This window comes from Haliotis asinina, chromosome 10, assembly GCF_037392515.1.
Source record: "Haliotis asinina isolate JCU_RB_2024 chromosome 10, JCU_Hal_asi_v2, whole genome shotgun sequence".
Lineage (NCBI taxonomy): Eukaryota > Metazoa > Mollusca > Gastropoda > Lepetellida > Haliotidae > Haliotis > Haliotis asinina.
In genome coordinates this window covers 54,232,314-54,246,739 of record NC_090289.1, presented here as the reverse complement: position 1 = coordinate 54,246,739, position 14,426 = coordinate 54,232,314, and the positions used below count along the sequence as shown (strand labels likewise).

Sequence of the window (14,426 nt, the reverse complement as noted above, 5' to 3'; positions counted from 1 at the left end):
GGGAGAACTTGTACCATGTGACCAAATTTCGCGGGAAACTAGCTTTGTGTCTTTTTCCTTGCGTGAAAGATATACCGAAACATCGCAATGGATGTTGCTGATCAGGTTGTTAGGACTAACCAAGTCAAAGATCAAGTTGGAGAGAGATGTCAAAAGCTATTTCAGGACTTTTTAGAAGAGTGAGTAGGACCTGAAGTGATTTGACATATATTCAAACACCCGCATTTTGCTTGCAACTATGGCCATTACATATGTTGCAGATGTTGACACGATCTGTTACCGAATGGGTGCTGAGCATTTCATATTTGTGTGCAAGTTTGAAATTGTGATATTACAGCACTAGACTGACTAGATATTACAGCACTAGACTGACTTTGTGTCGTATGTCTGACAGACTTGTGCATCCCATGGAGCTCTTTAATTTGTTATAGGAACGATCGACTTATTGAAGTTTTGACCGATGTCTTCAGTATACTGAACAGTGCATAGTCCAGCAGAGAACTAGACGACTTCGTACTGTACCAAGATGTGTTGGCCTTGACTGCAACACGAGTTTACTCATATTAACTAAAACCTACTGTAGTACTAAGTTCTCGGAGGAGCAACTGAGAGTATTCAATGACCATCTAATATATTCTGAAGAATCAAGCATTTAGAAATTAGATATGGAATGAAAATTTGAGGATATTGCCATTATCATCAGAACATTGGAAAAAATGCGTGAAATTTTAGTTATTCCTAAACGTAATGTTAATGGGTTAGACTAATTGTGTGGATAATGTTTGATGTGATTTTAACTTTTGAGTATTTTGCTTATTGTTTGACAACACTGTTAATTCTGTACTAGTAAGACTTTTCACAAAGTGCAAGTACTTCATGCACATGTCACGGGGACAGTGGGGTAGCCTAGTGGTTGAAGCATTTACTGGTCACTCCGAAGACCTGGGTTCGATTCCCTCATGGGTAGCATGTGAAGAAGACATACATGCTCACTACTCATGTAGTGTCATGTCCCACAAATGACACTTGGATCTAACATGTTAACCATTGGTGTTAATGGATCTCTCATCACGTAAGCGTAAAACTTCTGCCCATATCCCCCTTGATTTCAAAGATGTGGAAATATATCTTTGAGTGTCATTTTTAGAAAAGTTGGATGTGTCTTTCAGTATGTTCAAATGGAAAGTGTTCCTTCCTTTCCTTCATACTCTTTCTGCCTGAGATTTGCAGAGGAAACACTAAGCGGTGTAACTGTATGCAGTGTGCATTTACTTAGTTTGTGGGCTTTTGCTTAATTTTGTGAGGCCTCTAGCAATTGTTGTGGTAGTTTTTGTTAACAAGTCTAGTATATATGTCAATGTAGAGAATATTATTTGGGTTGGGGGTTCTGAGAGGAACTTGTACTGTTCAAGTACAATTAAAGAAACATGTTAAAACCTATCCTGAACATACGAGAAATTCAGGTGATATGATTTAACTAGAATGAAATTTAAGGGGGATATGAGTGGAAGTCTTTCCCATGTAAGTTCTGGTGTAGTGGCAAAGCTTAATGATTAAACGTTTGCTCATCAAGGCGAAATCCTGGGTTTAATTTCCCAACATGGGTACAAGGTGTGAAGCCCATCACTGGTGTCACCCGCTGTGGTGTTGCTGGAACATTGGGTAAGAGTTCCGCCCGTACCCCCACCCCAATCAAAAGCCAAAATTACAAACTGACCTGCATACCTGACCTTAAATATACATCCAGTAAACTAGACCAGCTATATAAAAAAATAATCAATGAACTTATTTCAGTGTTGGAATATTACACCAGGAAGGTGGATAAAAAAACAGTCAATGAACTTATTTCAGTGATGGAATGTTTCACCGGGAAGGTGGAAATATTCTACGTGAAGAGTGGGGTACAGGTGGAACTCTTTCCGAACATTGCTGAAAGCAACATAAAACCAAACTCACCAACTCGCTCACACAAGTACTTGATTTGATAATCAACACTCTGCAGAAGATGTTCAGTCTATTGACAAATGATAATATTTGTTTGTGTGATTCTCAGGTTTGCTGTTGATGGTGAGGCAAAGTACCTGCCTGAAGTACAAGAACTGATCCGCCCTGAACGCAACACACTCACAGTCAGCTTTGAGGATGTGGAGCGGTACAACCAGCAGCTGGCGACCACCGTCCTTGAGGAGTACTACAGGTGGGAGGAGGATTTTGTTTCTGGCCCAAGAGTTTAGAGGCTCTTTTAGTGTTTAGGCAGTGGGAATTGCCATACATTAACGTAGGACTATCTTTGTGCTACGAATTGCCATACATTAACTTAGGACTATCTTCGTGCTACGAGTGCTTTAAACATCTACGCCCACTCATGTCGACATTGTAGGATGATGTGACAAGTCTTTCCTATTGATTGTAGGAGTGAAATTGCTGGATGGTTCCTGAAACATCGGCAAGAGCATGGACAGGTTTACATGAGACAGTATTAATGTTTGTAAAATGAAAATGATGGATTGTAATACATTTTATACTGATGTGCTTTCACCTGCAACCTTCCTTGTTATTAATTTCATATCAGGGTGTATCCATATTTGTGCCGAGCGCTCAAGAACTATGCCAAGGACTGGGGACAGATTCCCCCTGCCAAGGAATTCTACGTCAGCTTCACAGACGTCCCTACAAGGCTCAAGTGAGTATGGATGACAATTGATTTGAAATTGGACACTAATGGTCATCTTTCTAGAGGTATGTGATATCAGATGCCCATAATAGGATTTATGGTATTGTTGCTAATTATCCATCATTACTCCTTCCTGGCTTGAATTGATAAATATTTATGTATAGTTTTTGAAACTGTGTGGAATTTAAGTTGTTTTAGAATTAGTAGTTTCAAGCTTGAAAAGATGCTTTCTGACTGATTAATAACAACCTCATGATAGTCATTTCAATACATGTCTCAGAATAACCTGAGTCTTGTTACTGCCTCAAGATTTCTAAGCTTGTGGTTTAAACAGTAGATAGGATGTTTTCAATCTCGTAATTTCAGTGCTGAAAAGTTTCTTTAGTAAGCCTGAAATACTTGCAGAATATATGTGTCCATCTGAAAATTTGTAATTGGCTCCCAAGGAGAATTTTTTTTTGAGATTTGGATGGCAAGCAGGATTATGTGATAGCTTGGAGCTGTATCTCCCAGCCCATCAGTATGTGAACAGACGCTGACTGTTCTGCTTGATTACAGAGTGCGGGAGATGACGACAGCCAAGATTGGAACTATGCTGCGTATCACAGGTCAGGTCGTCCGAACCCACCCTGTCCACCCAGAGCTAGTGTCGGGTACATTTGTGTGTTTGGACTGTCGGACTGTCATGAAGGACGTAGAGCAGCAGTTCAAATACACACAGGTATGTAGGATATCATGTATCCTTAATGGATGAATGGATAAGCTATAATTTATATCTGCTCAAGAAGTCTGTCTTGTGAGGTGTTCCAAATCAAATGACATGACGTAGAGTATAATTTCATCAGTTCATCACTGTGCCATATGCAGTGACATCTGTGAGTTAGACCTGGTAATATAACATTGTCTCCAGTATATCATGTTTGTTTGGATTTTTATCAGCAGAGCTTACTAAATTGAAAAAGGTTTTTAACACTAGGGAGCTTTCTCTTTCTTTGTGATTAGTTTTGAAAGGCATTCTTAATTGACATCAATGGAACGTTTTTCGAATCTGGAATCAGTTGAATGACTAATTGTAGCTTATGAAGTGTATGATTAAGGGGAGGTAACTCTGACTTGCAGCCTACCATCTGCCGCAACCCAGTGTGCAACAACCGAACCCGATTCATGTTGGATGTCAACAAATCTCGCTTCGTAGACTTTCAGAAAGTTCGAATTCAGGAGACCCAGGCAGAACTCCCCAGAGGAAGCATCCCTAGAAGGTATTGGTCTCGATGTCATGAGGAATGTTTGATGACACACGGACATGTTATATGCAAGAACACCACCGCTTATGTATCCTCGTGTGTGTGGTGTATTTGACAGGGTGTCTGCCTGGAGAGGGGAAGGTTGTGGTTTGATCCGCTGGGCACATATCGTTACCCTATGTACCTGCATTCAGAATGACTAGAACAGTGTAGTCCAGTGTTCGCAGTTAAGTCTTTTAGCAGGTAGAAAGTACTTGCTACCTGGTTTGAAAATGGGTAGCAAAATCCTTGACCAAGTAGCAACATTCTTTCTTGTTGCTGTTATTTCCTCTCTCAAAGTCCTGTTACTGTCTTTGGCCAAATAAAAATGTGTTGGGTCTCCCTGTACTAGTCAACCATATTTTATGATCCTTGCGCAGGAATTATGACTGTTTGTCAATAAACATCCTGAGTGTCGCAATTATTAGTGACCAACAGAGGCTCCAGTGAGCATTTTTCGGGGGGGGGGGGGGGGGGAGGGAGTAAAATACCAGTATCAATAAGTTTACGAGTGACATCGCACAAATTGAGATCTGTCCACTTTGAAAATGTTGACTAATTGATGAACGTAAGCAGTTTCACAAAACAATACCAAGTGGCAAATTGTTGCTACTGTGTTTTTTTTCAGGTAGCAAAAAATGATTTTGTTTTGCATATTTGCTGCTTTACAGTGTTATTTTCAAACCCTGAGTGTCACATATCAATGATGTCACCATGTGAAACTAATGTTTGGTTAGTCAGTCCTGTAAGCTTTAATATTAGTGCAGTAACGTTAGGGCAGTATTAATTTCCGTTAGGGCTCACCTTGTATGAACCTAATGAGATAATAGGTGGACTTTCATTAACTACCAACTGCTGTACACTCTCAGGTATTTCAGTTTCGTAACAATTTCAGACCTGTTATGGCTTATGTCTGTGAAGTGTGATGTGAATAAGTTTGCACTTATAAGTAGGGCTTAGGCAGCTATTATCTGTTGTAGTGTTGAGGTGGTGTTGAGAGCTGAGTCTGTGGAGTCTGCTCAGGCTGGCGATCGCTGTGACTTCACCGGCACGTTGATTGTCATCCCAGATGTTGGCAGCATGTCTGTTCCAGGTCAGTAGAACCACTTTCTTTTATGTGGAGGCTTATCATCCCCAAGTTTAAGTTCTTCAGACATGGATGTTGTAAACCATGTATCTGCCAGGGATGACTCTTTGGTGCGGAATTCCGCTGATTTATATTTCAATCTGATTGATTTTGTTAATCTTATTAACTGCCACTCAATGACATGATGTTAGATTTTTAGCTGAAAATTGATTTTGCTGTTGCCATCCCTGTTCAGCAGTCGATGTCCCAAATCACAAGAACTATAAAGTCGTTACTTCTAAAATCTGTTGTGCTCAGATCTGACTCGGTGAGCAACATGACCTCATATTTTTAATACTAGGACATTACCTAAAATATTAAATACTTTATTGTGATTCAGAAAAGTTCCTGAAAATATCAGGAATAGAATACATAAATAATAGTGTGTAGTAACCTCAAACAGAACAGGAGATAAATCAGTATTGACTTGTAATTGTAGGTGCACGATCTGAGACATCGTCACGTGTTCGAGGTAATGACGGCTATGAGACAGAGGGTGTACGTGGCCTGAAGGCACTTGGGGTGCGTGACCTCACATACAGACTCTCCTTCCTGGCCTGCACAGTCACACAGAGCAACCCAAGGGTGAGTGACGGCATCACTCGAGAAATGTTTCAGGTTTAAAATTGAGCATTCCAAGGTTGAAATCTAAGCAAGGGTTGATTTGTAGTAAAATATCAAATCTTTTAGGCAACCCTAATCTGAAGTACCTACACAGAAATATATCAAGTGCCTGAGAATAGCTTGACGGATTTATGTTGTTTCATGCCTGTCAACAGGTATCTCTGTATAACCGTCAAGAAGTGAAAGTGAGTGTAGATTTCATACCAGATAGTGGAAGCATGTCAGTCTTATTTGTGATATTAACAACTGGGATTAACATTCCCCTATCTGCCAGCACACATATGAAATATTTATATAGTAGACACTTGATGACCTAGAAAGTACATTTAAAGTATCTAGAAAGTATCCAGTTCTTCTTGTAGAAGACAGATGTGTATAATTGTAACCATGTTTCCCAGTTTGGTGGCCGGAACATGGGAGATGAAGAAATGACGGCTGAGACTATCAAGAAGCAGATGACTGACGAGGAATGGCAGAAGGTGTACGAGATGAGTCAAGATAAAGCTCTCTACCAGAACCTCTGCTCGAGTCTCTTCCCAACCATACATGGTAAGACTTGTCAGACGAAACATGGTGACTCTTGAAACAAAACCTGTGCTGACACCCAACGTTGTTCACTGCATGCCATCATACCATATACACGTGGCTGTCTTCAGTTGCTATTTCTGTGAGATAACTTGAGTATTCTTTACTTCAAACACTGACGTGTGCTTCCAGAATCGGTCTGGTCAGTTAATGTTCACTGGAATCAAGCAGAACACTGTTATGTTGATAGCTGAAAATCTGTGTCAGTCAGACCTTGCATGCACAGATGAATAGGGCTACTGATGCAAATCTTCTTAGAGGTGGTTAGACTATGATCATAGCTGCAAAGTATTACTGACAGGTTGATATATCACAATACGCTTTTCAAATGATATGTATTGCAATATTTTTTCTGAGAAGCAGTATATTGGTTAAAGAAGATATGAAAGTGTTACGATTATCTTTATGGTTTAAATGAAAATCTACACATATTTTCATTCACATTTTTCCGTGACGAAACTGCATTCTATAGTGCTATCAATTGTATAAAAAAAAAATCTTACAATGTGAAAAATAGCATTGTTGCTCACTGTCAAGCACTCAAGGTCCCAATCTATTGCAGCATAGGAGCATGAATCACAATATGTTGCAGTATGATAGATATGACAATACACAACCCTGGTTATTAATTACTGAAGAGAGACATTCATGTGGTTCCAGAATGGGGAAGAAAATTCTCATCAGATAGAGTTTTGTGAGGGACATCCATTCCATCGAATGCTCATTACTCATTTATTTGCGTCATGGTCATAGGTGGTTCTGCTCTCACAAGTTTTCTTTACTTGATGCAGGAAATGACGAAATAAAGCGAGGCATTCTTCTCATGCTGTTTGGTGGCGTTCCTAAAGTAACAACTGAGGGCACAAACCTCCGTGGGGACATCAACATATGTGTTGTAGGCGACCCTAGTACAGCCAAGAGTCAGTTTCTGAAACAAGTGGAAGATTTCAGCCCCCGTGCTGTGTACACCAGCGGGAAAGCCAGTAGTGCTGCTGGTCTCACAGCTGCTGTTGTCAAGGATGAAGAGTCGCATGAGTTTGTAATTGAAGCTGGCGCCCTGATGCTGGCAGACAATGGTGTGTGCTGTATTGACGAGTTTGACAAAATGGACCCGAAGGATCAGGTGGCCATTCACGAGGCCATGGAACAACAGACAATCTCCATCACTAAGGCTGGAGTTCGAGTGAGTAATGAACTCAACACTACACTAGAAATGTTTGATTGACAGTACTTGTCAACAGTGTTCTTGTGAACTCCATTTCCAGCTCGGAATAGAACTTTTCACATACATATCTGTCTACATGAAGCTGTAACTACTCTATTTTGACCAGAACTTTGCACCCAAAATGCCACGTCTTGCAAAACATTTCTGTAAGACCTCATGGTATTTCTGAAATACCAATACAGAATGCTATGCAAGAAATATTATTGCAATATTTTTTCTGGGTTTTAGAATATTTGGTGAGAAAGAGGAACGTTAAGTTGATTAACCTAAAACCTTCACAGAATCATAAAGAAATGGTGTGACCCATCGAAATTTATTCTGTCTTGATTGCTGTGCCCTTTGTTTGTTGTGTTTCCTCTCTATTTGTTGTTCTCCATGGTATTGTTCAGTGTTTATAGTTCAATGTTACTTCTACGTGGTTCTGTTGCAGGCAACACTCAATGCACGGACATCAATCTTGGCAGCAGCTAATCCCATCGGCGGCCGCTATGACCGAACCAAGTCTCTGAAGCAAAACATAACCCTCACAGCCCCCATCATGTCCAGATTTGATCTCTTCTTCGTCCTTGTTGATGAGTGCAATGAGGTGAGATACAGTTGAAAAATCAGTCAAATATACCTCAGTGTGATGTGATAAATTCCCTCATCCCTCACATCTAAATGATGTGTTGTCATCTATACTGAAATAATACCTGTCTACCAGTGCAAGTAAGGATTGATTTCACTTGTTTGTATGCAGTACCTGTAGTGTGTAAATGCTGAATGCCCTTTGATGCTGTACTGGAATCTGCTCAGAGGGATAACGGTGTGTCCATGCTTTCTTTGACGGGAAATCGAGTGCACAATGCATCTGTACTTGAAGCCAAGTCATTGTATCCATTGTGATCAAATTAGTATCGCTGTCACGTGGTTGATGTTTGTTGATTCTAGAGTGTAACCATGGTTTGGTCGTTACCTGAGATATCTGAATGAGATTTAGCCTGACTTGTGTTGTGTTTAGGTTGTAGACTATGCCATTGCCCGTCGGATCGTGGACCTGCACAGTCACCTGGAGGAGTCTGTGGAGAGGGTCTACACTGTGGAAGAGATCACGCGATACCTTACGTTCGCCAGACAGTTCAAACCCAAGGTCAGGAGTCCATTTCATATGAATCAGTTAAACCAGTGGCATAACTTCTTCACTCTTTTCTGAAGAACATTTACCAGTTAACATCCGGGTTAGAACAGGTCTTCAGCAACCCATGCTTGCCACAAAAAAAGGCAACTATGCTTGTTGTAAGAGGCGACTTATGGGATGGTGTGGTAAGGCTCGGTGACTTGGTTGCCACGTTGTTGGTTCCCAATTCTTGTCAGGTTGATGCTCTTTCTATTTATCAGTGGATTGTCTGATCTGTGTTAGATTATTTACGGACCGCAGCCCCATAGCTGGAATATTGGCGAGAGCAGTGTAAAACCGAACTCTTATGAGCAACTCTAGCATCTTATGTTGTCATGTTCGAAAGCACACATTGAAGTTAAAACGTTTCCAGTTGGTGCTAGTTTTAAATATCCACCTATTGGTATTTGTCCTGTGGTGTTTCAGTGGATTGATGACAAGACATGTTTTTCCTTGTCCTGACTCATGCTTAATTGCTTTTGTCATGAGTCAAGATAAGTATAAAATATCAATTTAATTCAGAAATTACATTTTTCTTGTGTGTCAGATTAACAAGGAGTCTCAGGAGTACATGATAGAGGAGTACAAGAGACTGCGTCAACGTGATGGCACTGGGGCAGCCAAGTCTGCATGGAGGATCACAGTGAGACAGTTGGAGAGCATGATCCGACTGTCAGAGGCAATGGCCAGGATGCATTGTCAAGATGAGGTACATCTGTTTATTTTGTCACACATCAGATGGCTTTATTTAAATGTATTTGATGACACACCTAAACAGTGTTTGACATGCACAGTGAATTAGGGTTAATTTGTTGTACCTTTGTTGGAGAGCTCAAATACAATAGCTATGAAGTTTAGAGCAGTTAATGATTGTAAATTTGCAAAATCTTTTCACCATCCATCTGTAATAGCGAAAGGTCATTGTCTCTGAGATTCCCTGGCAGTGATTATATGTTATTTCTAATGTTCCCATTGTATTAACGTTATGCACTTGCTAACACCTTTCATACCCTCTTTTCATCTAGGTTCAGCCCAAACATGTGAAGGAAGCATTCCGGCTGCTGAACAAGTCTATCATCCGGGTAGAGCAGCCTGACATCCACCTGGAGGAGGAGGAACAAGCAGAGCAGGACATGGAGGTTGAAGGTAGGGGCGCCTCCTAACTTGTCTTGATCTGCTTTGGATTTCCAGGGTAAACTCCTGGACTGTTGATTAACCTACACTGGCATATCTGGCTCAGATATAAATGTGTGTGCGTGCATGCGTGCGTGGGGAGCATTTAACTGAAAAAGGAATTGCCAGCAACAATAACTGTTATAATTTTCTTTGTGTACCATAATATATCTTCTGTCCTCAGAAGAGTCTCAGCCTGCAAGTGAGGAGTCTGCACCGCCAGTGGAGCCTGTTGTGGTTCAGAAGAAGGGCCTGAAGCTGACATATGAGGAGTACAAGCAGATGGCAAACCTGATGGTGCTGCAGATGAAACGCAAGGAAGAAGAGGAAGGGGCCGCAGGAGGTGAGACGACAGAATTGTCCCCAGGATCAAAGATTCACAAGCTTTTTTTCAGGGTGAGGTGGACACGTTCCCCTCCCCAAATACATCTTGGGAGCAGAGAATAATAAATTTTCATATGTTTCCCAGTGCAAAGGAGATAAAGAAGAAATAATGAATCCTATCTGTAGAGGTATCTCGCCTATTTTATTGTCAAAATGTTTTGTAGAAATGTTTTTTTGTACATCTGGAGTTTGTCTGTTGTCTGGATTTTTCAGATTTCATTCTTTGATGTTAACATTTTTTGTTAAGTCATGTGTGAACTTACAGAGTCATGGATATAGAACTGATTGCTAATTCCAACATTTTAGTTTCTGTTGTTTGACTGAAGCACAACACTATTGTATACATGATTGGTATATTTGCAGTAAAGACCTTCAGTCTCCTGCGATGCTTCTTTCCGTAGAAGCACATTGTACCAATTGTTTATGTGGTGCAACACCAAAATTGGTCACAAGAAAAACATCTGTTTATGATAGTTGCATGAAGAGAGTATTTCCTGTAATTTAACCGCTAATCAAAGATGTTTTGATAAACTACCGCTGATCAAAGATTTTTTGATAAAATAGGTTTAGGTTTTGTTCAACTAAGAACACGTCTCCTGAACAACCCTGATGCATGGTAATTCTAACACTTTAAAATATATGAAAAAATCAAAGGAATTGATTCTGGATTTACTTGTTATATGCTGAAAGGTATTATGACGCAAGAGAGGGGATTATAGTAATTAACCCATTCAACATGGTAGGTTGTAAACCAGCCAAGATGTCACGAGTCTGCTGACACTCTAGGCCAGTATTCTGGCCAGGCAGTATTTGCATCAAAATGAGATATATTTTTCTGAACCTCACTTGCATACGATTCTTTGATCAACGCTTCTTTTTTCATAATCCATAATGTCTGAAAACACTTGTCAAATTTCAAATGACCATATATTATCGACAGGATCAGAATTATAAACTATTTTTCTGAATGTTTTCCTAAAAACATAATTCTTGGACACATCCACTTCAAAGTTGTCAAAGAGGAAAATAACAATGTTTCAAGATGATAATTAAACTAATTGAAAAACCTGAAGAATAAAACCAATAACAGTACTCCTGAAAGTTGTCAAACAAACATTATAAATTACTATTTCCATCTTTTTTGAGTGATTGGTCTTGTAATCAAGTGACATCTCGGCTTTCGTCACCTCAAACATCATGCTCGGATGTTTAATGCTAAAACATATGCTTGAAGCATTTATGTTGCTGCCTATAACCTAGCACACTATGTCCACATATGAGTGGTGATATTTGCGTGACACATTCAAAATAGTATGATTTTACCCAAAACATTTGTCTAAATCTAAAAGTTTTCATTTACGAGGTTGGTATCCACTGCTGCAATATGATTGGCTGTCTGAGGTCATGTGTATGACTTTGACCAATCACGCTCCTCATAGCAGAATGTGGCAGAAAAGCATCATTAGAAACCAATCTTTATCCAATAGAATTGCTTCTTACATTTGTGAAACTACTTTTGGCAAGGGTACAGAGATCATGTTGATGCGCTGAGCTTTCGAATGATATCTAGTATCAAACAAATTGATTCCCATGTCACTTATACAAAGCTTCCAAAACAGAGGTATTTCCTGTTGTTGCATAACGTTACAGAGCTACTGACATGGGGAATATATTTTTATGTCTTTTTATTATAATTTTCCGATTACATGAAAACGAAACTATCAGTAGTAAAAGGTAGGGGATCCTGTGACTTGGTGCAAAAGGAAATAATTGCTGCATTTTTTGCACCCTTTGCGGTTTATCTGGACATTTTGATATGTAAGCTTGAATTTTCATTAAATATTAACTTATTTACATTGTAGTAGTATTATTCAAATAATATAATAAAAAAGACATTCCATAGTCATAAACAATAGGATTATGCCTTGCAAATGATGTATGACATGTAGTAGTAATAATGATTTATGAGCTGATTGATTCCATGATACACTTAGGCTTCATCTATGACCTCAGAGTTGCTTGGAACTTGGTGTCGTGGCAGTAAATGCCTCTGATGGAATGGGTTGAAAGAGTTAAGACCATTATGGTAATATGCCGCTCAGCAACAGGGATCCAGCTTTGAATATTTGATTAAGGCAGAGTATGCAAGGTACAGATTAATATCACACTATGTTGGGCTTCAGATTGGCTTGTGATGTTTTGTTTGAGGAGTAGCAAGAGTTAGCTCCCCTTGCAAGACTAGGGAAGATTTTACAGCAAATTTTACAGTTGTAAAACTGTATCTAGTTGTAACACTCACCTTGTCAGTTTCATATGTACAGTGTTCTTCAATTAAGAACACGACGGCAACAGTCACATCAAAACTCACATTTTGTATATTAACCGGAAACAGTTTGGACTACATTCTCTGTGAAACAGGACCATGAGTAGGGCTGCTTCTATTGTACTCAGATATGGAAAACGGAAATTGTGGATGCAGAAAAATAATCAGACATATTTTTCCTCAGTTTTGCTAAAACTACACCACATTGTACTATATATCATTGAGACTTCGGAAAACATCAGATTGTGATACAGAGGACAGTACAGGGTTCAGGGCACTCGCAGGTAACAATCATTCTAGCATTGTGATGGATTGTTTGCAGGTGAGGAGACTGTTGGTCTGAGGAAGAGTGAGTTAATCAGCTGGTATCTGGCAGAGATGGAGGAAGAGATTGACTCAGAAGCAGAACTGATGGAGAAGAAAACTATTGCAGAGAAAGTTGTCGACAGACTTGTGCATCATGTAAGTGTAAACATTTTATTGGCAGCTTTTACCTTTCACAAGGCACTTGAGGTTCTCTTCAGTGAATATGGTTCTGAAATGAGTCCTTTCTTTCATTTTTGGCCAATATATACACCTGGAAATTAATCAAGCAACACCCCAATTTTTTCTATTGGAGCAACTTTGAAGTGTTCTGACAATCAAAATATGCCGGGTTGATATAGTTTGACACTTTTTTATTCAACAGACGATCTCTGACAAACAACTTAAAGGGAAAAAGCATCAAGACTTTGCTTTATTGCAACGAAATCCAAATTCTTAAAACTGCCTCAAATTCATGAAAAAATGGACACAATTTACTATTCATCCACAGACGTTGTTGTCAGGTGTATTAACACAAATGTCACATGGAAAGAAAGAACAGTCATCTGAGAGTCTGCACACCGACTTTCATCAATATCTAGTGTGTCCTCCCTGCGCACGCACCACCGATTCCAGACGCCTCCTCATTCCTTGGATGAGTCTCCGGATCTGATTCTGGGGGATCCTGTTCCACTCCTCATGCAGGGCAGCCGTCAATTCGTTGAGATTATGGACTGGTGGGTCTCTCTGCCTCACACGACGGCCAATAAAGTCCCACAAATGTTCAATGGGGTTGAGGTCAGGGCTCATGGCAGGCCATGGAATTCTGTCAATTGCATTTTGCCGCAAAAAATCATTTACAGCATGCGCCCTGTGAGGTCTAGCATTGTCGTCCATAAATATGGGTCTCGTTGCCAGAGGATGGTTCTCAAAATGAGGTACCACAGCCCTGTCAAGAACCTCCTGTTGGTAACGAACACCGTTAAGGTTGCCACGGATGGTAATGATATCCAACTTGCAGTTCATGGAAATGCACCCCCATACCATAACGGAACCTCCCCCAAAGGCCACAGTCTCCTGGATGTTCCGTGGAGCCATTGCTGTGTTCCTCTGCCTCCAGACCCGAGTACGACCGTCCACCATGTGCAGCAAGAACCGGCTCTCATCTGAGAAATGGACCTTCCTCCAAGAGGCAATGTTCCAGTGCAAACGGTCATTACACCAGGCCAGTCGGGCTGCCTTATGGGCTGGAGACAGTCTGGGTCGCTTGATTGGCCTCCTTGCCCGGTATCCTGCAGCTTTCAGACGATTCCGAACAGTCCTGTTCGAGATGGGTCTCCCTGGAAGCCACTCCTGTCTCAACCGAGAGCTCGAGTCGAAGGACCTGCGCCGTACAAGTCTCAGTAAAGCTCTGTCCTCCCGGACTGTGGTCTTCCTGGGTCTTCCTGGTCTAGGCAGGTCTTTAACTTCATTAGTGGCCCGGTATTTTTTCAAAAGTTTTGAAATTATGGAATGATGTCGTCCGATTTAAGTCCCGATTTGTCTTAGAGACATACCAGCATTCCTCATG

The 14,426-nt window shown here is 40.4% G+C and overlaps 1 protein-coding gene across 2 annotated transcripts in view; it reads left to right on the top strand.

The window, feature by feature from the left end:
* The window catches only part of LOC137298514 (zygotic DNA replication licensing factor mcm6-like), a 385,641-nt gene continuing 371,215 nt past the window's right edge, over positions 1–14,426 (top strand). The window contains exons 1-15 of one of the 2 annotated variants that reach the window (XM_067830805.1): positions 1–179; positions 2,054–2,197; positions 2,573–2,683; positions 3,233–3,395; positions 3,794–3,933; positions 4,938–5,050; positions 5,523–5,668; positions 6,106–6,256; positions 7,084–7,475; positions 7,948–8,103; positions 8,518–8,646; positions 9,221–9,382; positions 9,699–9,819; positions 10,031–10,189; positions 12,876–13,015. In XM_067830805.1, the coding sequence (XP_067686906.1) occupies positions 88–179; positions 2,054–2,197; positions 2,573–2,683; positions 3,233–3,395; positions 3,794–3,933; positions 4,938–5,050; positions 5,523–5,668; positions 6,106–6,256; positions 7,084–7,475; positions 7,948–8,103; positions 8,518–8,646; positions 9,221–9,382; positions 9,699–9,819; positions 10,031–10,189; positions 12,876–13,015 (2,319 nt within the window). In that variant the 5' untranslated portion in view covers positions 1–87. The remainder of the gene's footprint in view (positions 180–2,053; positions 2,198–2,572; positions 2,684–3,232; positions 3,396–3,793; positions 3,934–4,937; positions 5,051–5,522; positions 5,669–6,105; positions 6,257–7,083; positions 7,476–7,947; positions 8,104–8,517; positions 8,647–9,220; positions 9,383–9,698; positions 9,820–10,030; positions 10,190–12,875; positions 13,016–14,426) is intronic. The other variant, XM_067830806.1, reaches the window with a different exon arrangement.